This window comes from Alligator sinensis, unplaced genomic scaffold, assembly GCF_000455745.1.
Source record: "Alligator sinensis unplaced genomic scaffold, ASM45574v1 scaffold9_1, whole genome shotgun sequence".
Taxonomy (NCBI): Eukaryota; Metazoa; Chordata; order Crocodylia; family Alligatoridae; genus Alligator; species Alligator sinensis.
In genome coordinates this window covers 796,340-823,916 of record NW_005842304.1, presented here as the reverse complement: position 1 = coordinate 823,916, position 27,577 = coordinate 796,340, and the positions used below count along the sequence as shown (strand labels likewise).

Here is a 27,577-nt window from a genome sequence, read left to right as displayed (position 1 = left end):
TGCCCCGTCTTAGCAGTTGCTGCTAAGTCCTTTTCTCTTGCACAGTGTATACCTGCAGAAGTGATGCAAGTAGTTAGCTGCCTTTTCAAGACAAGTGAGGTTGTGGAAGTTCTCAGATAGCTTTCCACTACTTTTACCTATTTCTAGAAACAGCAATTTCTGTACTAGCAAAACTTTGGTATGTAAATACCATTCAGAAATAATGTAGCATCAACACGCATTAAATGTTATTTGTAATAAGTCATTAGAAACAATGTGAGTTTTTACTAAGTAAAGATTTAAGGATTAAGCCTGTAAACTATGAGTTATGGACCTACCAAAACTGAGGTGGCAGACAAGCAATTTTGCAAGCTGATCACGGTGCTAGTCACCATTTTTCCAGACTTATCACAAGCAAGGCCCCCCTCGTCCTTATCCCCCCACTCACTGGACAAGGCAGCCTAGCACCCCTGCCCCTCGCAGCTGATTGGCCAAGAGGGCTGCCCTTCACATGGCCCTGCCCTATGCCACTGACTGGCAGAGAGGACTGCACTTTATGCAGCCCCACCCCTCACCACTGATTGGTGGAGAGAGGCTGAGCTGCATGAAAGGCAGCCCTCTCAGCCAATCAGTGGCAAAGGGAGGAAGAGGTGGCCACTATCTTGGCTACTCCCTTTCATGGATTGCAAATTGGCTGAAGGGTTGTACTCAGAGGGTGGTGGCGGACGGGTCATATTTGACCTGGGGGGAAGTGGGCAGCGGAGTCCCCCAGGGCTCGGTCCTTGGGCCCGCACTGTTCAATTTCTTTATCAGCGATTTGGACAACGGGGTGAAAAGCAACCTGTTCAAATTTGCTGATGATACCAAAATTTGGGGGAGAGGTAGGCACGTTAGCAGGGAGGGAAAGACTGCAGAAAGACCTGGATAGGTTGCAGGGATGGGCTAACAAAAACAGGATGCATTTCAATACTGACAAGTGCAGGGTGCTGCACTTGGGCAGTAGTAACCAGCAGCACACTTGTAAGATGGGAAACTCCCTTCTTGAGAGCACAGAGGCAGAAAGGGATCTCAGAGTCATCATTGACTCCAAGATGAACATGGGCCGAGAGTGAGAAGTCACGGTCGGCAGGGCTAACCGGACCTTATTGTGCATCCACAGGTGCATCTCAAGTAGGTCCAAGGAGGTGATCCTCCCCCTCTACGCGATGCTGGTCAGGCCACAGCTGGAGTACTGTGTCCAGTTCTGGGCATCCCACTTCAAAAGGGATGTGGACAACATTGATAGGGTCCAGAGGAGGGCCACCTGCATGATCCAGGGACAGCAGGGCAGACCCTACAACGAGAGGCTACGGGACCTGAACCTGTTCAGCCTTCACAAGAGAAGGCTGAGGGGGGACCTGGTGACTGTCTATAAACCCCCAAGGGGCACCAGAAGGGGTTGGGGGAGACCTTGTTTCCCCTAGAACCCCCTGGGATAACAAGGAATAACAGCCACAAGTTGTTGGAGAGTAGGTTTAGATTCGACATCTGTAGGAACTACTTCACAGTAAGGGCGGCTAGGATCTGGAACCAACTTCCAAGGGAAGTGGTGCTGGCTGCTACCCTGGGGGTCTTTACGAAGAGGCTGTATGTCTACCTGGCTGGAGTCATTTGAGCCCATTTTTCTTCCTGCTCAGGCAGGGGGTCGGACTTGAAGATCTACAAGGTCCCTTCCGACCCTACTTCTATGCTTCTATGATGTCAGCAGCTCCCCCTCACTTGGCAGGCTGTCAGGCTGGACCGTACTGGCTGCTGGCTCCCAACTGGGGAGCTAGCATTGTTTTTAGCAAGGTTTTTTTTGCCCAGCAATTATGCATGAAATTGCAGAGACTGCAGTTTTTCCTGGTGTCTATGAAAATCATGGAATCGCGATATGAGTAAGTCCCTAAATATGAAGTTAGCTATTAGTTAATACAGCTCCTAGAAGTGGTCAAGTAATGTTACAAGCTCAGTTTACACTAACATTGTGGGCTCAGATTTTAAAAGAAATTTGGAGTTTGAGAGTCTCCCATTCCTTTGATATCTAACAGGAGATAGATGCAGGATGTCCTTATGCAGCTTTGAATATCCCAGTTGTGATTTTTCATCTGGCAATGGAACCAGATGTCAAACCATTGTCTTCTCCATGTAGTTTCTTTGAGCAGGATAAACTGTACATATCTGCCTTCATTGAGCCACTATGCCTACCTTTCTTGACTTCCCCTTTTTTCCATATGCTCCTCCAAGTATTTAACATAAGGTACATGAATTCTGTGTTGTTTTATGTTAATGTGATGGCAACAATCAGAAGATTCTTGCATATCATCTTACTTTGAAGTTTAGTCTGGAAACCACCACATCTCCATTTGGGGTAATAATAGGAACATTTTCACACACAATTCCATGTTCAACATCAATAACTTTTCCTACAAGTTAAGAAAAAAAAAGTTAGTGAAATAGTCATGGAAGCTCTAGAGGTCTTTGCACATGGCTATGAGCCACAAATATCCAAGTGCCAAACCTGGCTTTGGGCAAATGACTCAAACACCTATGTTTCAGGTTCCCCTCTTGCAATGTAGAGATGATAATTCTTAAATATCCCAGTGGGTCACTGTTGGGATTAATTATTTAACATCTGTACAGATTTGTAAAAATATAAAACTTGATAAGTTAATTAATACTATTTTTAAGCCTTTTACTAACACACACTTGCTTTCTGTAGTGAGTGTAATCCAAGTACAACTGATTGTAAAATCATAAATCACTGAATATCAGGATGGATTAAAAAAATAAATTATTTCTTTTAAAAAATTAAAAATTGGATTTTTTAATTTAAAATTGTATTTTTAATAGTATTTTAGATGCTTTTTAAAAAATGAATCTATATATAGTTTTAAGATATCTTAAAGCTCAAAGCTATCATCATGAAATAGGGATTATATCTTCTTCTTATATACTATTTGAGATCATATTGCTGGATAAAGTGTATGAGAAAGAAATTGAACAGTGTGCAAACAGTCTAGAGGGGAAAATTGTTAACCCGAGTCTTGATGGATGGAGCAATGGACACAGTGATCCAGTAATGTGACTGTGTGACAACAGAAAAAGGGACTGTCTGCTTTACAGAAATAATTGTTACATCAGGAAGTGCACACACAGCAGAATACTTACAAGTAGCAGTAAAAGTTATAACAAACTGAAAAAATTTCAAATGTCTAGTATGCAGCTTTGTCTCAGACAATGCTGCAAATGTATCAAAGCTGAGAAGAAATCTAGAAGAAAGTAAAGAAAGCCCTAAGCTAATAACATATGGCTAAAGCACTCACTTGGCGTACCTCTTAGCCAAACAATTCAGTGCTCCAGAAATAAAAGCTAATGTTGTTGAAATTACAAAACAGTTCTGTAACAACCACTTTACAGTAGCTGCTCTGAAGAAAGCAGGGGGAACCAAACTAACTCTCCCACAAGACATGCGATAGAATTCAGTAGTGAACGGTTTTGAATGGTATATTGAAAACTGGCCTAATCTGATGACAATTTGTGAACAAGACTGACAGAATAGATGGATCTGTCACAGCCAAAGTTCTCAATATTGAGCTAAAGAGGAATGTAGAATGTGTGCTGACTACCCTGAAGCCTATTTTCATAGCCTTGACAAAGTTCAAGGAAAGTGCTGTTTTATTGCTGATGCTGTTTAAAGTTGGAAGAAACTGAGTGAAACCTTGAAAAGAAAAATACGCAATGACAGACTGAAATTACTGGCATTAAAAAAACAAATGGATCAAATGCTATCTCCAGTTTATTTTCCTGTTTATATTCTCAATACTCAGTGCCAGAGCCAATCCTTAACTGCTGAGTTGGCTATGACATAGACATCCAACAGTCGTCCCTCCATAATACCAACTATAATAAATTTCAGGGTTAAGGGTGAACCATTCAAGAAATCTGTTTGCTGATGAGGTTTTAAAGAAAGTCACACCAGTGAACTGGTGAAAGTCACTTAAGCATCTGGATCCATCAGAGACTACTGAAGTGATAATCCAGCTTTTAACACCAGTAGCTACTTCTGCAGGTATAGAAAGAATATTTTCTTCCTTTGGACTAATTCATTCTAAATTGAGAAATGAAGAGGAAGATGAAGACTGAGTTTGCTACATAACCCAGTATTTTAAGTTTCTCATGTTTACCTGGCTGAAATACTCTACTTATTTTTTGTTAGAAACACGTTTCACAGTTCTAACTAAAATAGTTAAAAAATAGAAAATGCATATGCTTGTTTTGTTAAAATAATTATACTTGTTTGCTGTTGAAGAAAAATATCCAAAATACACACGCTTGTTTTAGTTAAACAAACAATTTAAAATGTCATAATTCAGTTTTCTGATGTAGCTGCAAAATTAATGACAAAATATCAAAATAAATCACTGCTTTAAAATGTATAGTGTGTATCTTCTAAAAATGAAACCTACATCTATCTCTGAGTTGTGAATAATACATATTAAGGTTATATCAAACAACAAGAATGCAGTTTTGTAGAAATCAATGATTAAATCATCTAAACTGTGATTTAGATCATGATTTACATCAATTTGAATTAAATCAAATCTACTCTACTGCATATTTTCCAAGGCCAGCCTCAATCAGAATTGGACTTCAACCAACTTATTTCTGAGACTCACACAAACAGCCTAGTTCAGTCTTTTCTAACAATGAGACTGCAGGGAAAAGCAATTCATGGCTTCAGGTCTCACAAGCTATAATGCTGGTCCTTGATACCTTATAAGACCATATGGAAACAAATCAATGTAGCCTGTTATAATCTAGTATCTTAATCTTCTTTTTTTTAAATTTAGAATGAAATTTAAATTTCTAAACATGTCAGTCATTCATTTGGATAAAAATTCATCGGAACTACTGAAAAAAATTCCTTTGAGCATGAGAAAAAAACAACAATGTTAATCTTTCATTATTGTTCAAGACAGGAACATTCAGATGTGGAAATAAAAACATTACACTCCCCAATCCAAAATGTCTGGAATATAATTTACAAGCCAGATTGGGGGTGGGAGGGTAGAAATTTCTCTTTATATGAAGGTGCATCTTAAGTATTAAAATAGTAATTAAATTAAATTACATTACATTGAAATAGAATAGTTATAGCTGGATTGGGTAGCACTGTCTACATCCAAAACTACCTAACATTTTCCATTATAAGGCCTTGTTTTCAATTGCTAATAACTTCACAAAGCTGTAAACGTTTCATTGGGGCTGAAATTTTCTATACTCGCTATCTGCTTCAGGCTGATATTTCCTTGCAAAAGGTTTTAGTTAAAACAGTTCTGTGGATTCTGAGACAGATTTAGGGGAAAATAAGTTCTTCTGTCCATGTAAATATGGCACTGAGATGCTCTATTCTCTGGAGCAAGAGCTTGAGGTTTTCAGCCTTAATCTCTCTGCTATTCACCTCCCCATCTATAATAATAATATTAAACAGGTGCTGTGAACTTCATTCAGGTTTATAAAGAATTCAGACAACATGGTGAAATCTGGATAGGCAATCTTAATTCTGCCATTTCCTAAAAGCTTGACTTTGCAACATCAACATTCTCATAATAAAGTGAGTTTTAGGTAATAAGGAATATTATCTGATAGCTCTTCTATAAAAATTACATTGTGGTACTACTTTCTAGTAATTCTGAATTATTTAATAAGAAAACAATATTATACAGTAATATTGTAAATTGACAAAATATTTAAAAGTTTTTCACTTGTTTCTATCCCAGGGGTGGGCAAAATCCAGCCCATGAGACGGATCTGCCCAGCAGTGGACTCCCATTTCCTAGCAGCCCCTGTCCACGTGGCTGGGGCCAGTTTCCATGGAGACCCCAGAAGCAGCAGCGCTGTGATAGCATGGAGCCAGGGTTCCCGTGGAGACCAGCTCCACCAGCACTGGCAGGCAGCAGCGGTGCCATCCTCTTCCTGGTAGTGGGGGCTCAAGGGGAGCTGTGCTGTAGGCAGAATCAGAGCAGGTTCAGCTGCTGCCACCTAAATAGGGCGGGCAGCAGCGGTGGTGCTGCTGGGAGGGGTGACTACAGGGGGCTACAGGTCATTTTGGGCTGGCTATAGCCCCACCTAGTCCCCCCCTCAGTACCACCCATGCTGGCAGGGCGCAGAGCTGCTCCAGAGCCCAGCTGGGACCTTGCAGTGGTGACAGCATGATCCAGAGTCACAGCAGAGCCGCAATCTGCAGCCTGCATGCTTTGGGCGAAGACGTACAGGCAGCAGATCCACCCTGGCTCCGGATCACACTCTCAGTACTGCAAGATCCCAGCTGGGCTCCAGAGCAGCTCTGCGCACTGCCCTGGCAGCGTTGCTGGGGCCAATCTCCATGGAAACCCCAGCCTCACACTATCATAGCACCGCTGCTGCTGGGGTCTCCATGGAAACCAGCCCCAGCCACATGGGAGGGCCTGCTGGGAAGTGGAGTCCAGCCACCATTTTGCCCAGCCCTGTTCTATCCTATATCAGTAAATGTATGGACTGCAGTAAACACAGAGGATAATATAAACACTCTTTGGTGACAGATAAGCGTACACTCGATGATTTAAAGGAAAATCAATGGTACATGGTATTGTAATAGACTTGTCTAAAAGTACAGATAATTAAGAAATTTTAATATGAGGATGCTTCTCTTTTAACACTTGAATGTATATATGCATACAAGCGCACACCATTTCTGTGTTATAAAACCCTACACGGAGATCTCTGAATTATTAAAACTAAAAGAAAGGAAGAAAAGAAGAAAAATAGTATTACATTGCAACTTCTGATGTGAAAGCCACACAAAATGTGTAGCCTTTCTAACTATTTGGAACCAAAGTCCTAGTGCAGGTTGGAAAAAAAATATCTGCTGTACCCAAGGATTCTCTCATATCTAAACTGCATTCCATTTTTTTAAGTAGGTCATTTTACTAATGGACAACTGCCCATGGGCCAAAGAAATTAATACTCTGCTCTATGAACTATAAACTTTTTTCTTTACTAGATGATAAAACAGCTGTTTATTTTATTAGCAGTCAAACTTTATCACATCCTACAAGGTCAGGGAATCAGCTGTTTCCTCCCTTAGCAATTGTGCTGCTTCAGGGTGTTTATGACAACCCTGTTGAGAAATCTATGCTGAAGGGCAGTAGTGTTGTAAGTGAAATAAGAAAAAAATCTCAGCAACAGCTCTTTAACTCCTTCATTTCTGGATATTTTTTTAAAGAAAAAAAAAAGAATGTAGGAGTTCAACAGCAGTTGGAAAGCACAAATTGAAAGGAACCTTTGAAGATAATAAGAAAGAATGAATAGCAGAAGACTACATAAGAGAATTGGAAGAGAAACTAGAAGTGGGAAGGAAGAGACACGGGGAATGGGACATAGTAAGAATTAGGGGTACACAACTGACAGAGGTGCGGCTGACTGACTTTAGGTGAAGACTTTGAATTTCGGTAACTTAACAACTATTTTAAGCCCAAGCCCACCATAAGCCAATTACAAAAAAATCCATTTTAAAATGAAATGTCAGGTTTCCATTTTCTGATGGGAAAAAAATTAAATTTCAGAGGATAACAGGCATTTTCTCGAAAAAGTTGAGTTTAGTTAAATATCCCAGTTTTCTGTTGAAAAACATTAAAACAGAAAAGATTTGGTTAACCTAGTGTGAATATATTAATATGGAAGGGATATCTGCTGGCAGGCATGAGAGGCTGCGGAGGCAAGTGAGAAACTTGCAATGGAAAGGCAATGGCCCTCGAGCACTGAGGAGGAGAGTGTGACTGAACTGAGTAAACAGAAGGTTTGTTTCCCAACCTGCCCTACCGCAGCTGTACAGTTGTACATCGGAGCCAGGAATTCATAGACAAATGAATCAAAATGTGAAATTACCCTTGATTTCCAAGGGACCGTCAATGTGTAGTTCCACTTTGCCTTCATGCCTGCTGTTGCTCCTCTCCTCCTGAATAACAGCAGTTTTTTTGTAAATGCCTCTCTTCACTTCGTCAAAGACTGAAAACATGTTGTACACTCGCGCTGTGTAGCCTGCTAGCTCAGTGACCTGAGAAACAACAAAAGACTTGTTTAAACAATATTATCCAAAAATGAAATACTGCATTCAGTAACTCGTGGACAACCATTTTGATTCAGTACTTCTTAGACTGATTCTGAATTAAGAAAGAATAGGCAACATGTCAATCATTCATTTGGATAAAAAATCATTGGAACTACTGAACAAATTCCTTTGAGCGTGATAATAAAACCCAACAATGTTAATCTTTCATTATTGTTCAAGACAGGAACATTCAAATGTGGAAATAAAAAAAAATTACACTCCCCAATCAAAAATGTCTGGAATATCATTTACAAGCCAGATTGGGGAGCAACTTTCCTTACTTAGTAATTTTAGTAATTTTCCTCCCTTGATATACTTTGTACTGGCCCAAATGCCCAAATGTATTTCCTACCTGCCAACAAATAGAGACAGTATATTGAGGGACAGATCCCGGATGCAGTAAATTGACATAGCTTCAGTGGAGGCTATGAGAATTTCTGATTCTGTTGTCTCTAGCTAGTTAAGGAGCTACTGCCTTCCACAGGCTGGACAAATATTCTAAAACAATTCCTATCACTTTTTTTTCAAAATATATCCCATAACTTTTAGACTTTGAAATGCTAGTACAAACAATTATTGTAATCCCTTGAAACATTGTAAAAAACAGTGAGAAGCTTGAAAACATCAGAGAGAAAATTTAACAGCTAAGGAAAAAAATCTTCTCTCTGATCTTGTGTGTCATACTGGATGCTTAGGACTTCCTAAGGCAGCAGTGTGAATCAGCTGGGACCAATCAGCACGGTATGAACACTGCCATCAACACATTGTTACTGATGGCTGAATCTGTCATGCCTGAACATTCATTTGCAGCATTTAGAGAACGTAGGCAGCAGAGAACGTGTAATCTAGGGAATAGCTGTCTCTCTTCTGTATTGATGCATACACTTTCTACCCCTTACCATATTTAAACCTTTCTAATGCTATGTCCTTGGAAATCACATGGGACTTTCTTGCCTGAACTGAAGTTGTTCAATTATGTTTCTTCTTTCCTTCCTCAGCTTTTCTTTTCTACCTAGAGCAGGGGTGGGCAAAATACAGCCCATGAGCCAGATCCAGCCCGCAGCTACCCCTGCAGTGCTTAACATGGGCCAAGCCCCACATGCTCCCACTGGGGCAGCCTGCACAGCACTCCCAGCAACAGGGCTGTTCCCAGTGTGGCTGCAGCTGGCCCTCATCATTGGCTTTTGTCCCTCCTACCCAGAGCAACACAGAAGCAGGAGGAGGAGCTGCCACTAGAGGTAAGGGGAGTCACTGGCTGCACTTGCACCAGGAACAGCCCTGCTAGAAGCTTCTTGAGTGGGCCGGGGTCCAGGCTGGCCAGGCTGTTCTGCTCCCCTTGCCTCCAGCTGCAGCTGCTGCTCTTGCTACATTACTCTGAGTGGAGGGAACTTCAGCTGGGTGGCTCCTGCCCAATGCGTAGAGCTGTGGCTCTTGCTCCCAGCCACCTTCCACCTGCTACACCTGCCCAGTGCAATGAGCAACCACCTGTGGGTAGGCAGAGCAGGTGGAAGGTGGCTGGGAGCTAGAGCCACAGCTCCACATGCTGGGCGGGAGCCAACTGACTGCAACTTCCCACCTGTAACTTCCCACCTGCCTGCCCAGAGTGGCGTGGCATAGCAGGAGCAGCAGCCACAGCTGAAGGCGAAGGAAGCAAAATAGCCCTGCCAGCCCAGACCCCAGCCAAGTGTCTTCAGCTTCCGGTGCAGCTGTCCTGATGGGGCTCCAGCCCGGCAGGCGCTGCTCTCCTCCCCTTGCCTCCCAGTGACAATGCAAGCCTAGTCAGCTGCAGCCACACTGGGAACTGCCCTGCTAGAAGCTGCATGCTGGCCCAGTCCATGGCGGGCAGGTGCGGGCAGTACCGTGGAACAGTAGCACTGGCCGGGCAGGGCTCAGCCCCATGCACAGCACCACAGGGGCAACCATCGACCCGATGAGCTCTGCTGCATGTGCCCCCTGCCTCTCCCCTTCTGACAATGCAGTGCCTAAAACTGACACAGTACCTCCAGCAAGACCTAGCTGGTGCTAAATAAAGTGGCATGGCTCCCTTGTCCTGCATATTAATTCTATTAATGGAACCCAAAATTGCATTTTCTTTTTCCCCCAGCAGTATCCCATTGCTGACTCATGTTCCATTTGTGATCCACCACAGTGCTTCAATCCTTTTTGGCAGTGTTAATGTCACACCATTTAGCCTCCATTGTATACGTCTGCATTTGGCGTTTCTTCTCTATGTGCACCACTTTACATTTGCTTTGCTGAATTTCATTCTGTTGTCTACAAGCCAGTTTGTTCTTAACAAATCCGTGGTGACTGTCCCTTCCACCTCCAGTTATTTACAAATGGACTGTTTTACAACTTGCTCTAGTACCTTCCCAGATAACATTGGACTGACTTGTTTGTAATTGCCCAGATCTTGCTTTATCCCCTTTTTATATAGTCTTTTCTCCAGTTTTCTGGGACCTTGCCTATTATCAATGAATTTGCAATTACTATTGCCACTAGCTCTGAGATTTCTTCAGCTAGCTCCTTCAGCACCCTGAGGTGTTTCCTGAGGCCTGCTAACACAAATTAATTCAAACTTGTCAAAAGTTTACTTATCGTGATCTGCAGTTCTTCTCCTCCCTTTTTTATATTTATTTTGCTACTTGCCTGGTTGCAGGGTTTTTTTGTGGAGACTGAAGTAAAGTAAAAATTGAGCACCTCTGCCTTCTTTGCACTATCTATCTGTAAACTCACCACCCCCAGTGAACAGTGGTTTCTACAGCTTCCTGCTCATCCTTTGCCATTTCATGTACTTGTTGCCTTTAACATTGATTGCAATTCATTTTTTGCTTTCCTGATTTTGTCCCTATCTGCCCGTGCCATTCCTTCCTTTACTTCCTTAGTGACATTCCCTTGCTTCCACTGCCTTTATGCATCTCTAGATTTTCATATGGTTAAAAAGCAACTTGTGCAGCCACATCAGTCTCTCACAATTCTTATCCTTCCTCCATGTTGGAATAGCTTGACGTTGAGCCTCTATTTGTATGCCCTTTAGAAACAGCAGCACTTTGGAGTCCTTTGCGTTTTAATTTGTTTAATCAGGAAACCTGTCCTACTATTTTTTTTTTGCATAGGCTGCAATCTCCTTTTAGAGTCCAGTATCCTTGTTTTCCTTATAATGGTGGCTCTCAACCAGGATGCCATGGCACTCTGGGAGCCAAAAGAGCATTTCAGGAGTGCCACAACGTGGGTGCCACTGCCACAGCCACATGGAACTGCCCTGCATGCCTTGTATACAGCCAGATCAGAAAGGGCTGCTGCATAAGCATGTGATCCTCCCTGAATAAAGCTACTATGCATAAAGCAGGCAAAAGTGCCTGCTCTTGCTAGAGCCTTTTTCTGTCTGACACTATACAGCATCTTCTGGAAACAGGTGCACAGGTCAGGTGGAACTGTCCTGCACATCTTTTTCCAGGAGGAGCAGGGGGGATGGGGAGGGTCAACCAGGAAGGGCTGCAGCAAAAGTAGGCACTCCTGCCTGCTTTAAGCTTATCAAATAGCCCTAATATAGGCAGGAGCATATGATCCTGCTACAGTCACTTCCCAATCTGGCTGTTCATGCGACACACAAGGCACTTTAACTTCGTGGTAGTAGCAGTGGTGGCAGCATCAGCAGCTGTACCCTGAGGACCACCAAGGGAAGCTAAGGCTGAACAGCAGTGGTTCTCAACCAAGGTGTCACCAAATACAAAGAAGGTTACAGCAGTGTGTCCTGGGTTAAGAACCACTGTCTTACAATCATGAATTCTATCATGCCATGATCTCTTTGTCCCAGATTTTTTTTTTTTTAACCACTTTCACATTTGTAACCAGTCTATAACCCCATTAGTCAGAACCAGATCCAAAAATGAATGATCTACTAATTGTTTTTTTAACTTTCTGGAACAGAAGACTATTCTCTATGCACCTAAAGAACTTGCTGGGGGGCGGTTAATGTTTTGTCATATTTTTCTCTCAAAGATATCACTGGCTTCCTTATCTGGAAGGTACTTCAGGAGTTTGCCAAACTGTACCCCTGTGAGTATTAGCTCACTGCACTCCAACCAACAGCAGGCACTTTTGAAGCCTCGCCTTAATGAACACCTGAAAAATCTTCCTGGATGTCTGTCACCCTCTCAAAGATGCATCTCCTTTGTTCAGCCTTTCTCCATAGCCTTCAAGGATTCCAATGCTCCCCCTGCTGGAGACAGAAAAACTGAGCTCTGGGACCTGATAAACCTCTGCAGGTCATGACATCATCCAAAAGTCTCAAAACACTGTCTCCATCTGCTGACAGATTGGAATTACACCTAAGAATCTACACTGGTATGGCAGTCTGAAAGGAGCAATATTTCCATGGCTTTAAGGTTCAGAAAACACAAATTCAGATTTTAAAAGCTAAAAGAGTGGCAAGAATAGCAAGGGAATAAGGACAAACAAATCAGCTATGGTAAAATATTTATCGATTATTAAACAGATTCAAGTAGATTTTATTGCAAGTAGATATGTATGATGTAAAGAAATGCAACTCTGTAAAAGTGTGATTAATTGCCCAAAATTAACTAACAGACATTTGTTATAAAGTACAGGGTCCTGTTCTCAATTATGGTTTTACACATATAAAAGAATCAGGAGAACTTTGGTTAAAGTCAAAGCTAAGTCTACATTTATGTTTTCTATATCTAATACGCATGAAAGATGCTGAATTAAAATCACTTTAGCATGAAGATCTTTTGCTATCAGCAGAGTTGGAAAGCAGCTGTAAAAGTCTCTCCAATACTGGAGTCGTTCTAATCAGTTCAGTAGGAGTTGAATCAAACTCTGTATTCTTGGACTCTGCTGAGACTGAAAACCAACATCACAAATAGTTCCACAAGTGACAGTGACATTTGTGATATGAAATGCTGGGCTCTGTGAACAAAACCTAACCATCCCATCTCCTCTACTGCAGGAAGACTAATAGGTAGTGAGTTTCCAAAGCAAAACCCTCTAGACTCACTTGCTAACACCAAAATATCTGCACATAACCTTCTGATAAAAAGGGCCATGGATCATACATTACCCCCTTACTCCCAAAAATAAATTCCACTAACTGCCATTGGGATCCTTGGATTTATACTTTACAACCATAAAATATTAAATATTATTTGAAACATACTGCCATTCTCTAGAAATCACCTAAAATGTGAAATGGGAATGAACTACGAAGTTGTAACCCCTTAACTTTCTTTAGCAAAGTTAGGTGTAAAATTAAGATAGAAACTCAGATAGTTGATCTTTTGTCAATACATTTGGGATTTTAAAAAATGGTTCAAGTCAAAGTGAGCTTGCTTTTTCATTTATTTAGTGGATTTTTTTTTCTAAAATGGAAAGCTATTGTGTTTGTAGAGCACCATGTAAAGTTCGTAGCATTATATAAATGACTTTAATATTGAATAAATAATAATGGTAACACTACTATATAATTAGTAATCTGGCTGCCTCTCTACAGTAGAGGTCAAGTATTGTAATAGCTGAAGCAGCATAGGTCAAAAATCACTGTGCATTAGCAGGACTCTTGGGAAGACTGCACCATATCTAGCTTGTCACAGTTAGGGACCTACCTCAATTATGGTTTTCTGGATTTCATGCAAACCATGAAAAACAGTTGTCTACAATGGGTTGGAAATCTGGCATTGGCTGCAATTTCCCAAAAAATCAACCAAAAAAAGCGGTAGTAAGGTAGACCGAATGAAAGTGCCCTCTGCCAATCAGTGGCGAGGGGCAGGGCAAAAGAAGTGGTAGTGACACAGACTAAGTGAAGGCGCTCTCTGCCAACCAGCAGCAAGGGGCAGAACCACTGCAAAATGCCCATGAAATCAGCCCTATGCACCACGAGTGAGCCATGAAAAACCCATTTTCTTGCAGGAACTTAGGTAGGTCCCTAGTCATAGTCTATGCTCAAGGATCACAAATTAAGGTATTATTTGTACCCAAGTTATCAATGCCTAAATCCACAAAGGGAATTACTCACTGCAAAGCTCAGTGAGCCTAACTTTTAGACTTGCCAACATCTAATACCACAACTCAAGTTAGGTGCCCAAACCTTCCCATGCACAACATGGGGAAAGCTAAGTTTAATGGAGTCCCATAGGGCAGGGGTTTTCAACCTTTTCCAACCAGTGTACCCCCCTCAGTGGCCAGATGTGGGGGGTGGGGCACGTGGCCAGATGCTGACTGAGGAGGGGAGGGAGGGAGTTGGTGCATGGCCAGATGCGGAGCAGCGGCAGCCACCACATGTGAGCTTCCTCTGCCCCTCACATCTGGCCAGGCGGGCAGCGCCTGCGCAGCAGCCCGAGATGGTACGCTCTGTCCCCACCCACCTGCATGTATCCCTAGGGCCTTCTCAAGTACCCCCGGTGGTACGCGTACCATCGGTTGACAACCCCTGCCATAGGGAGTAGAGGACAGTCTACAAGTTGGTACAGAAAAGCCAAACTTTTATTTTCCTATTGTATACTGCTTCATTTTTCTGTTCTTGTATCATCATATACTATGTTCTGTTTAAAAAGAGTACATGAAATTTATTGTAGGGTTTTAGCAAAAGACCATACACCATATAATTTTAGTATTACATATAATGTTATTGCCCATTTTATTGCGCTGTTTTAGTAAAAGCTATAAATCATCTACTAAAATAAAGTGAATAAATTACTATTTAAATAAAATGCAGTAAGGTGAACACAGAGGCACATAGTTCCTGGGCAGCTGTAACGTCTGCAGCTCAAATGGCAAGCAGACAGACACAAATGTCCTAGGAAGTACTCCAAAATCAGCCAAAGTGCTCTAAAAAGATGGCTAGATGAAATATCCATTATTTTGAAGTGCTTCCCATTTTGGCTGTGTACTCTCCAAAGTGTGATAGGGCTGTTTGGTCCTCCAGCATCCCACCATGCATTCCCCCTAACCCTGCCTACAGGAGGCTGACTATCAGACCAGCTCTTCATGGGGTTAGAGGAGTGGAATAGAGCTGCAAGACCAAGCAACTACAGCAGGAGAACACACTACTGCAGGCCTTCATAGCAAGGCTGAAGTGGTCTGGTGAAGAGGCACAAAAGTGGGCTACATGTTTGTCCATGGCCTTAAATACTCTGAATTTGAAGGACTCTGAACTAGAAGAGAATTAGAAGTGCTTCAAAGTACGTTTGTCCAAGGCCCTAAGCCAGTGGTGCTTACCGCCTAGCCCATGGGACAAACCCAGCCCATGAACCTATAGCATCCTGCCCATGGGGCTCCCCATGGGTCAGAAAAATAGGCAGCAGGGGAACAGTGGCATTTAATACTACCACCCCTCCCCTGCTGCCAAATTCCCAAGCCCCCTGCAGCTGGATTAGGGCCGAGCTGTGCTCCCTCTCCCCTGTGGGGTTAAATCTAGGTCAGGCTAGACTCTGCCCCCTCCAGACTGGGCCCCACTGTGCTTGACTCGTGCTCTGAATTTGACCCACAGATGGACCAGGCACTGCCAAGCTGGCTCATGGGGCAAGAAGGCTGAACGCCACTGCCCTAAACTAATCAAAGACAATGTAGAGGAAACAAGTGAGGCCCAACTCCAGGAGATCAACAGCGTTTCCACTAACCTATCTCCTTTAACCAATATCCCAGTTTTACAGCAATCATCTGGGATATAGGAGAGAGAGGTTTTAATACCTACTATGATTGATTTAGACTAGAGCATCAGTTTGAAGCCGGAAGTTTCCTCTTGTGCGAGTTCTCTCAGTACTGGTCTACAGAGTATTTTGAAGTGGGCCTCTCCTGCTAAAGTTGTTCAACACGGTTTAAAATACTTAAATATTCACCAGGCCAAAGAAAGAGAATGACTTCACAGCCTAGTAGTTACAGCAGTCACCTCAGACACATGGGTCCTTGCTTTAATGACTATTTAAGTACTCCATATAATGTGGACCAGTTCCAGCAAGGGAGACAGAAAAGCCAAGCCCAGAATATACTACAGTCTGCTGCTAGGTAGAACACCTGAGTTTAAATACCTGCTCCAACTGAGAAGAGGGATTTAAACCTAGTTCTCATGTATTTCCTAATGATCCCTGTTTTTCTCTAGACACAAGGACACTGAGTATGTGGGTGCAGCAGAGCCGCTACTATTTATTTATTTATTTTCTGCAGGTTCAGTGTGCCCTGAGAACACCACATAACTGAACCCAATTAATGAGAAGGCCATGGGGGAATACTTTGTGAATCCCACTATGTCGTAGGCATGAGCTAGGAAACCAAGTAGCTTGGTAGCATCAGGGCCAGCAACAGCCATTCTGGTACCTCTAAGGTTAAGTGGCAGCTAAAAAGTTGTTTTGAAGAAATCTGTGACACCTAAATTTTAAATCTCATAGAGAATCATAGAGAAGTAGGGCTGGAAGGGACCTCCAGAGATCATCTAGTCCAGGCAAGATCATCTCTATCCAAACCATTTGGCACGGCGGGGTCCTACAGGAGGGCCATGATCTCCTTAAGGCCCCCTCTTCCGTGCCAAGTCGGCCCAAGGGCACCCTCGGTTTCTCGCCCGCCATGTCTTTGATGTTTAAATCAGTTGGGAGGCTGCCTTACACCCTCTTGGGCACGTCTCTATGTTGATTCGGACCCCGTGGTTTCCCGGACTCCTCGTGGGTCCTGTCCTGCAAATGGGTGCTTTGGGGCACCCTAGCCTTATGGGCTATGCGTGGCTCCAACCACCCCTTATACCACGCCCCAAGCCTTGCAGTCGGAATGGACGTTGGTCTGTCTGATACACTTGCCCGCTCTCTGGGCCTCCTCTGTACTGCTGCCCGGCTCCCGGGCCTTCTCTGTACTGCCGCCCCCTCCTGGGGCTCCCTATGCCCACTCTGGGTCTTGTTGGTACTGCCGCCCTCTCTCGGGGCCTTCTCTGCAGCCCTCTGCTCAAGGGCCTTCTCTGTACCACTGCCCTCTCCTGGGGCCCTCTGTGCCCACTATGGGCCTTCTCAATCAAACCGCCCACTTCTAGGGCTCTCTGCTAATGTTGCCCCTCTCCTGGGGCTCTCTGTACCGGCGCCCCTCTTCTGGGGACCTCGCTATAACACCGCCCCTCTCCTGGGGACTTCTGTGCCCACTCTGGGACTTCCCGGTCCAGCCACCTGTCTCTCGGGCCCACCGCACTGCTACCCCCCTTTTCCAGGGCTCACCGCACTACTACCCCCTCTATCCGGGGTTTACCGCAGTGCTCTGCCCTTCTCCGGGGTTTACCGCAGAACTATGCCCTTCTTTCTCAGGGGCTCACCATGCCCGCACTGGGGCTTCTCAGTAGTACCCCTTCTACAGGGCTCGCCACGCCCGCACTGGGGCTTCTCAATAGTGCCCCCTCTCTGGGGCTTGCCACGCCCACACTGGGGCTTCTCAAAAACGCACCCTCTCTGGGGCTCGCCGGGCCCAACTTGGGCTCTCCAATACTGTTGCCCCTTTGTGGGGCTCTCTGTGCCCCCACTTGGGCTTCTCAATAAGGCGCTCCCCTCTCTGGGGCTCGCTGTGCCCAACTTGGGCTTTCCAATAATGTTGCCCCCTTTCTGGGGCTCACCGTCTAATGCTGCCCCTTTCCTGGGGCTGGGGTCTATGTACCCCCTATGCTGTGCCCTTCCTGGCGCCGGGGTCCCCACGCCGCTGTGGGTTCCCCCTGAGGATACTGTGCCCTCACTGGCACCGGGGTCCCCACGCCACTGTGGGATCCCCCTGAGGCCTCCTCCAACCCCTAATAGCCTCACCCTAGCCACCGGTGTAATAAATAACAACGCCAACGCAAAACACAAGCCCCTAGGCTGTAACACAAATTGAAGCCGCCTGGCTATAACTTAACATCACTGCTCAAGCCTCCAGAACTGCCATAAGCTGTACTTGTGATTCTCGCATCCTAACTCCAGGAGCTCCTGCCCCTCTGGCTGCTGGCAGGGAAATGCTAGCCTGGCCTCAGCCTCTGGGCCTTATGAGGGCCAGGCCCTGCCCCTTCTGGTCAGCTGACTTCCTGGTTGCCCCGGGCAACCCACAGCTGTGCTCGTTATTCCCTGCCAGGGCTCTTTCGCCCTGGCAGTTTCTCCTCTCTAGGAGCAGGGCACCGAGGTGCCCTGCGACACCATTCTATACAATCCATAATCTAAACTCCACATAAAACTACCCTTAGCCCTGATAACACAGACCTAACACCCTAATCTGTGACAGGCAAAGCAGGAGAACCATGGTGGCCAATGTCCATTTTCAGTTAAACGTTTTCAGTATATGCTCAAGAGGTCCAAGGAAGAGGGCTACACCCCCTGCTACAGAGGAAGACAAAACCCTCTCCAGTCTCTATCAGGGTAAAACTCTGTACTGACCCCAAATATAGCAATCAGTCTGTCCCTGAGCAGAGTGGCAAGACCCTCTAAGCTAGGAACTTCTGGCTTTGGTTCCAGCAGAAGCCTTAGCACATCCCAACTGAAGTCCCAAGCCTTGGCTGTAGCCAACATCCAAGGCCTTTGAAGGAGGCTTAAAAACACCCTGACACACATAACAGCAAGAAGAGGCAGGGGCAACCAGCAAAGCCCAGAAGCATTGGGAAATGCCCATAGTAGAACATAGGCATAACTACACCTAGATCATGCCTGACTAGTGGCTGTCCAACCTCTCCTTGACTACCTCCAGTGATGGAGAGTCCACAACTTCCTTAAACTGTCTATTCCACTGCCTCACTAGTCTAACAGTGAAGAAGTCTTTTTTCCAGATACCCAATCTAAACTTACTTTACTGAAAAACTTTAAGCCATTGGTCTGTGTTCTCCTCTCTGCAACAAGAGATAAAAGGTTCTCTCCTTCTTTATGACAGCCCTTCAAGTATTTGATATCCCCTCTTAAGCACCTTTTCCACAAGCAGAACACACCTAGCTCCTTCAGCCTCCCCTCATACGACTTGCTTTCCAAGCCCTTTATTGTCTTAGCTGACCCCCTCTCTAACTTCTCCAGAACCTTCTTAATGTGGAGCCCAGAACTGCACAAAATACTCCAGATGAGGCCTAACCAGTGCCAAGCTGAGAAGCACTATCACCTCCCATGCTTTGCACCTAATGCTTCTATTGATGCAGCCACACAAGGCCAATGCAGTTTTTGGATGCATCACACTGCAGACTCGTATCGAGTCTATGGTCTACCAAGACTACCAAGCCCTTTTCTGTAGAGCTGCCATCCAGCCAGGTGTTACCCATTTTATATTTGTGCTTTTGATGATTCTTCCCAAGGTATTGCATATGTCCAGACTGAACTTCATCCTGTTACCTTCAGCCCAGCTTTCCAGTCTGTCAATAGCCTTCTGAACTGCACTTGCATTCTCCAGTGTGTTCACAGTCCTTTCCAGTTTCACGATGTCTGCAAACTTGCTCAAGATGCTTTCTATGCCACTACCCAAAAAATGAATAAACACACTGAACAGCACTAGACTCAGGATATACCCCTGTGGGACCCCACTCAAAACCTCCTACTATGCTGACATGGACCCAGTAATAATTACCCTTTGCTTATGGCTATTGAGCCAGTTAGCTATCCACCTTATGGTAGTTTTATCTAGCCCACATTTCTCCAATTTATTTATGAGACGGTCATGTGGGGTGAACTCCAGATACACTACACCCACAGCATTCCCTTTATCCACCCAAGTAGTTACATTATCAAAGATCACGTTCGACATGATTTGTTTTCCATAAATCCATGCTGGCTGCTTGTGATTAGCCTTTCCTCCTTCAGATGCTTGCAGATGGCCTTCTTTAGGATATGCTCCAGTAACTTCCCAGGTATCAAGATAAGGAAACTACTGGCAGTTAAGTACTTTAAGTCCTTTGAGGATTTAATCCTTTAGGTCAGATTCTCAACTCAAAAAATACCCATTGAATTAAGAACATCAGTTTGACCCAATGTAATTACAAAAGATTTTTTTAAATATGCAAATTAATTTTTTATTTTGCTTTTCTTCCTTTTTTCTTTTCTATTGTATACATAGATGATGCACAATACCTCTTTATAAGAAGACATGATCCTTTCAATAGCATCTGCTCCTGAGACCAACAGATTTCGTGAAGTAGTAAAAGTTTCTGTTCGCTCACTAACCATTGCTTGTTTCTGGCCATCTTCTGACTCTAAAAGGAAAAAAAAAAAAAAGGAAAAAAAAATCTTTTGTTCAAAAATTCTTCTGCAAACATCTCCACAAATTAAATTTTGGATAAAATATAAGCCAGTATATAGAAGATAGTGAGTTAAATTGAGAACTTCTGAACTCTCTGAACACAGCCTTCTACAAAGAAAGTCAGGCATACAATTAACAAAAACATCTAACAACAAAAAACAAGAGCGAGCATTAGGAATTACTTTTCCTATATAAAACATCCTGTCCTTGAACACTGATTGTGAATTTATAGACTCTTTTTAATATACCATTATTCAGTCTGTCTTTCATAATTGAAAAAAGCATAAATCTAAGCCATGATCTGAAACTAGTGTTTTTTGAAATGTACAACTTCTATTTTTACTCATTTTCAATCCTATTTAATTCCTCACTCCACTTGCATAGATGTAAATTGGTAAAATGAGACCATTTTATAAGAAAGCAATTAGCAATTTTATTGTCAGTAAGCATCTGTATTCCTCTTTCTGTTATTGTAAGGATGTGTGTTTGAATAATAGCTTTGTCTTCCACAACCCACTTTCACCGTCTGTTTGCTCCCATAATGAAGTCGTAATCCTTTCTTTATATACTGTGGCTTCTTAGAGTAAAAATTATTCTGAATAAAGCAGGAGCAGAAGGTATGTTTTTAGAAATACCTTTCCCAACTGGTAAAGGGAAAATGGCAGCAAAAATTATAGAAGACTTAAGAAATATAAATGTTTAAGTAAGTATTCTATATATGCAATGTTCAGGGTGAAATTAATTATTTAAATCTTTCATGCCTAGAGTCCAAGTCTATTACTGTGATATCCCATGCCATCATCCAATACATGGAAACTGTTTTGCAACATCAATTGAGTACACAGAGTTTACTTTTCCAAGAAATCATCAAAATAAATGTTGTATCTACATTTTAAAGGCTGAATATTGTATGAACCTACCATTTGCAGCTGTGCAAACTAAGACAATGTTGGTTAAACAAAATATAGAGCTTCAGGAGACTGTTTGGAGAGAAGCATTGCAGAAGATTTTATTTTGACCCTGTATACAATATACAGATTGAAGTTTATTTTGGTGAGAGAGACAAAAAGCAGATCTAATACATTTTGTTATTAATCTAGTCTATTGTGCTTTTTCAATGCTTTCAGTCAGGAAAACCCATAAAGAATTCTCCACAGATGCAACGTAAATACTATTTTTCTGCACTGGTCTGTCAGGCACTGTACCAGTAACGCAAGCAAATTTTTCTTTTCTATATCAAGCGTCTGTTTCACTATGCTGACAAGGTCAGAGTCTAGAGCACCTGAAAACTGAAATACAACAAACAGGAAGCTGCAGTTTACTTGTCCATCGCTACTTTCTTTTTTAGAGATAGCAGTATCTAATTTGTAGTTTATTTCTCAGAATGCTAAACAAATAGGAAAAATAACATCACTTAAATCAACAAAGTTACACAGGCACTAACTTTGGTTCTATGAATTTGAACTTATTACATAAGCAATTAGTCTCTTACATGTAAGGTACTGCTTGGCCTCAATTAATGTCTCTCCAAATGTAACAGTTGAATTATTTAGGAAGAATGTGATCATTAACAAATATGATTTTTGCATGTATTGCATGTACTTAGAAAATGTGACTTTCTACCTTAAATTACAAGAAGTCAGTTCTCTGTCCACCAGCACAGTAAAATAGATATGGCTGGGATGCAATGAGAGGTGTACAAATCTGAAAAAGGGCAAGAGCCCCCTTGGAAAGAAGAGTGCCATCTCCTCCTTCTTTTAAAAGTCTTTATTCACTGAAGTAGTCACATTGGGTGTCTGTAGACATGTTACTGGGCTGCTCTGACACGCTGTAATTACAGAATTAATCAAGTCTGCTGGAGCATGGCAATTACTGCGCTCCAGCCAGCCTCTGAGTCTCATGTATTAGTGTCTCTGCACTTCAAAATGGTGACGGGGTGCTTAAACTAAAGCTTGTTTGAAGAGCTTTAGTTCAAGTGCCCTACTGCCATTTTGAAGTGCGGGGAAATACTACACAAGATCCTGCAGTGCTTTAATTAGAACAGCTCTTGGAGCTGCTCTAATTAACCTCCCCTCCCACCCCCCAGCATGTGTAAAAAGTCCTCATTTACTCCAATACGAGAACAAATGTGAATAAAGCTCCTCAAGGAATCCAGCTCTCCCAGAAGAGGGACCATTCATTAGCACAACTGACCAAAACATTGGGCCCTGCTACATGTTCAAATTAAAGCCAGACAGAAACCACGTATAAAGCTGTTACACATTTTCAAACACTAACTTTGTAGCTGGTAGGTTTCTTTTTATAACTGGATGGACATTTTTATGGCGAGACAACTACTTGGCACATGTGACCAGTCTAAATTTATTGCACAGTTAACCAGATAACTGCATGATAACAACTTTCCATTTGTAGCCAGTCTACATTTATTAAATGATTAACCAGTTAATCGTATAATATATGTAACGTGGCAGAGGCCTCTTTGGCCTCTGCCACATCTTGCATATACTTGAGGAATTAAATTTGGGTAGAACTGAAGAATTTTAAGACATTATAAAATATGGTTTTCCTGTATTACACAACTGATATCAAATTACTAGGCCTTGCCAAAATAACCTTCTTTAAATTTTTCTCCAGTGTGTTTCATATATTGTTTTCCTTCTGTATTAAAGAAAGTAGTATACTAGAACAGTGGTTCTCAACCTTTTTTGTACCAGGACCCATTTGTAAACATTGACTGCCAGTCCCAATCCAGTGCCCCATGCCCCCAGACCCACAGTGTGTTAGGCATAGGGGGCCCCAAGCAGCCCCCTGCAGACTGGAACTCTGCCTGCCTACGAGGGGAAACCCATGGTTTCCCACGTTTTTCTCCTTTAAAGGAGAATCCATTTTTAAAGTTTGTCCGCAATCCTTTCATATATTCTTGCAACCCACAGTTTTGGGTCACAACCCACGGGTTGAGAAACACTGTACTAGATAGACTGGACAAGCGTGTGCACTCTCTCTCTGCTGTCTAGTATTTTATCTCCATGAGTAGCCTAACATATTCCTCATGTGTAAGAGTTATAACCCCCCCCCTTTTTCTTTTTTTTTTAAACAATCACATCTATTAAGTTTAACAAAATGAAAATTTCATTGCCACTAATATGATTCCAGGAAACTAACCATATCTTGGATATTTTGATGCCATGTCATCTTAACACTAAAAGCAAGTTTAATACTTACATACTCTTGAGCCACCTTTTAAAAATCAAAAAGTGGGACCCTGACTTTGCAAAGTAAGCCCCTGCCTGAATTATGCAATGGAAGTGGCAGCAAAGGGCTGGCACAACAAAGATATTATAGAAGCATATGCAAATTTTATTTTACAAACACCTTAATTTTTGCAGCAAAAGTGTACGAAAGTTTACTGCTGCACACCTACAATGCACCGTGTCCGAGCTCAGGCCTGGTCACTATACCAGTTCTATACCCTTCCTGGATTTACTCTACAATGATAGCTCTAATTCTGCTCCTTCAGAACTATGAACTCAGTTTATCTGACCTGGAGGGCAGAATGCTATTTATCTAACTGGATCAACTGCAGTAGTGAGTTAGGTCTGTTCAGTTCTTGCATACCAGATAGCCTTCATACTAGTCTCAATGGGGTCAATTTGTCACCATTATTAATACAGTTCTGATCCTGTAACTTCCCACTCTTAGTCAGTCAGTGCCATGGTGCTTCTATGACAACTTCTATGCTTTAACATTTTTACTTGTTATTACTAGTAAATTACTTGTCAGTAGTATAACTTGGGCTATCACTGACCTTCTGCTCTGCCACATTTTAAACATATTTATCAAGGAACTCATCCTAGGTATCAAGAGTGTTACTTGATATAAGGAAGATGAGAATGACACACAGCTCCTTTGCTCTCTATCTTTGTAGTAGCTGTATTCATTTGAAAAACCAACAACATTTTTTTTCTGATTCATAAGAAAAGTGCTGGGGAGAAGACACTTGTATTCTACAGTTAAATAACCTTTGTGTCCATTAAAGATAATTGCAAGACACCGCAGATTTCTAGCTTAGTAGACATACTCTTAAATCAGTAAACCTCACTTCTGTTACCACAGTAATAAAGTACTGTTACCCTCCACTGGCTATATTGTTCGATACACATCAGTATAAACTCCTTTTTTTTTTTTAAGGATATGACAGCCAAATCCTAAAGCAAAAAAAAAGACAATGTGAACAAATTTCACGTGTTCCGAAAGTGAGCCTATGGTTCTTGGCTACACGTACTGAATTTAAAAATTGAGCTCTCATCTTTTAAAACATTAAAGAGTCTTTGCTTCATAAACCTTACTAAATTTTACCATTTGTGATTCCAATCAGATATATGGAACTTGGTTAAGGCAAGGTTCCATGTTGTCCCAAAGTCAATCTGTCTTTCTGTTTAAATAGTCCCAGAAAGCCAATCATTACAGTTTCTAAATAGGATTTCTAGCATCTGAAATTGCTAATGAACAAGAACAGTTCATTATATTCCCTTCTTGTAGATTTCCATTATGCAGAAATTACCATATCAACGCATTTGTAAAAATCTGTCAACAATAACAGGAAAACATGTTTGCCTGTCATTACTGCCTAATCATATATGAAGGGAGCCCTGTCCCAAGAGTTTTTAGACCAGGCACTTCCTTTGCTTTCTTCCACACCTCACCAAACTGCATTTCTTGCTGTTCTTTTTATTTATTTTTTTTAAACATCTACAATAGTAGTAATATCAGGGCCTCATATCACCAGCGCTGCCAGAAGATCTGAGCAGGATCTTTGAAGGACATGAATATTAGTGCCACATGGACCCATAACCTGAATTTCCTGTCCCCTTCTACACCCCAAACAAGGCAGAATATGCAGATTCCTAGATAGGTCAACACATAGTAGAATAAATAAATATAAATAAATGTGCATGTGTAAGGCCCCTATCACATATTACATATATTATGCAAGAGGGGTGTAGGTTGTAGCCATGTTGGTCTAAGGACATAGGCAGAAAAGGTTCTTTGGGTGAATCTGATATCTTTTATTAGACCAACTTAAATAGTTGGAAAACAATTTTTAAGCAAGCTTTTGGGTTAAAAAATTCTTTGTCAGGCTAAGGAAGTTTCAGCAGTTGGCACCAGAAAGAATGCACACTGGAAATCTATCAAACACAGGAATACCCAATTACCAGTGGGGGCACATTTCTCACAAGAAAACCACTCTCTCCAGTCTCTCAGTCCTGATCCTCAAAGGAAACTTACAAAATGGTTCCCAGAGACGAGCCTATGAACTCCACTTCATCAGCCTCCTGGATACTAAAAATCATGGACTAAATATAGACATTGGATTTATGACACATTATAACCTGCCTGACATCTGACTTCCCAGGTACCTCTCCACTATTCAACCCCCTTCTCTCCCCACCACCCAGCCTGTGTCTCACCCATTGACTCCTCAATCTACATCTTCACTGATTGCCTGTCTTGTATGCATACCAGCCCAGCCTCTGGCTTCTTTACTTTTCATCCTATCCAGGAAGAGCACACACCAACTGCTGAAACTTCCTTAGCCTGACTAAGGGTTTTTGAACCCAAAAGCTTGCTTAAAAATTGTTTTCCAAATATTTAAGTTGTTCTAATAAAAGATATCAGATTCACCCAAAGAACCTTGTCTGCCTATATATTATGCAATTAACTGGTCCATGGTGTTAACTGCAATGTTAACAGACAACTGTATGCGGTTAGTGCTTGAAAACATGCAACAACTTTATAGCTGGTTTCTACCCAGCTTTACCTTGAACATGTGGCAGAGCCCTGAAGCACTCAAACAATAAGAAGAGGAGCATCAGAGAAAAGCCAATAAAGGAATGAATGAACTAATGAATGAATCAATGAACAGTACTAAGTAACAAAGCAGCAGGTAGTCCAGGAATCAGCATGCTTTTCCAACCTCACTTAGGGTATGACAGCTACAGCTAAGGTTACAATATTATATAACATGACCATTTAGGTCCTCCTGTAAACCTGTCATTTCAGAATTTCAAAGTAATGTCTTTTATCATTTTTGCTCTCAGCTGATTTGCTTTGTTTGTAAAGTTTGAGACAAGACAGGATTTACACAAAGATGTGGTATATAGTTTTTGTATAATACTGCTTTTATCTACATGGCTGTAATAAAGTGAGACATAGTTTTATTGATACTCTGAAGTTAACACACATTTGAAATTAAAGTAAAAAAGTTATTACCTCCATCTGCAAATCCAGTCGCAGTGATGATAGGCACAGCCACCATAATCAAGCCACAGCTGCTCCAGACATACTTCATCAGGAATTGCTCTATCATGATGTACCATAAACGTTTGGACAATATGAGGTTCATTTGATCTGCCAAAGCCTTGTAACTTTTCTGTAGTTGTTTCATTTCTACCTATAGTTAAAAATGTAGATACTAAAACAGTATGACATAGATATTCATACTTACAAAGTACACATACACACTCATGATGCAATCCTATACCTACAGTTGAATTTAAATCTTTTTCTACATCTTGTAAAAGTGTGTGTGGTATTTATACAAAGTATCACCTTTCATATAGTCTATGGACCAAATTCCTGTCTACAGTGAAGCCCCTTTGCAGGTCTGTACCCCTTATGATGCCATCTTACACACCTGGAGAACAATGCCCAAGTCATAAGAGTTGCTCCTCACAATCCATGGAAGTTTAATTAATGTTTAACACCCAGAATGGTTCCTGTTCTTGGAACTCTATGAGCTGGGCAATGCTGGTGCCTGATGTAGGGATTAAGTTTCCTAGTCTTACTCAGTCTCACTCCCATTTGCTCTGATGGGAGTTTTGCCTGAGTAAACCTATAGAACTGATATCTTGACCTGATTTTTAATAACATAGCAAGCTGGCTACAGAAAGTGATAATTTATACCATTTACCTCAAACAGCTTAATGAATTGCATGTGAAGTAGGATATAAAACAACCTGGCTGAAATAACATAGAAGTAGTGATGGAAAAGAAAAAAACTGCTTAGTTTAGCTGCTGTTAATGCAGTGTGAGACAGCTTCAGCAGAGCCTTGCCATTATAAAGATGAGCTACTCATGTTGTATTATGAATAACGCTGACTGAAAAGAGCAGTGACACTGCAGGCCATTTTTCACTGTTCACTTCCACAT

General features: G+C 42.2%; 1 protein-coding gene across 1 annotated transcript in view; it reads right to left on the bottom strand.

Annotated features, from left to right (window-relative positions):
• Positions 1-27,577, bottom strand: part of ABCD2 (ATP binding cassette subfamily D member 2) — an 80,767-nt gene that overhangs the window by 48,839 nt on the left and 4,351 nt on the right. The window contains exons 4-7 of the mRNA XM_014522111.2: positions 26,639-26,819; positions 20,200-20,321; positions 7,927-8,095; positions 2,329-2,423 (exon numbers count right to left, since the gene is read on the bottom strand). Coding sequence (XP_014377597.2) covers positions 2,329-2,423; positions 7,927-8,095; positions 20,200-20,321; positions 26,639-26,819 — 567 coding nt within the window. The remainder of the gene's footprint in view (positions 1-2,328; positions 2,424-7,926; positions 8,096-20,199; positions 20,322-26,638; positions 26,820-27,577) is intronic.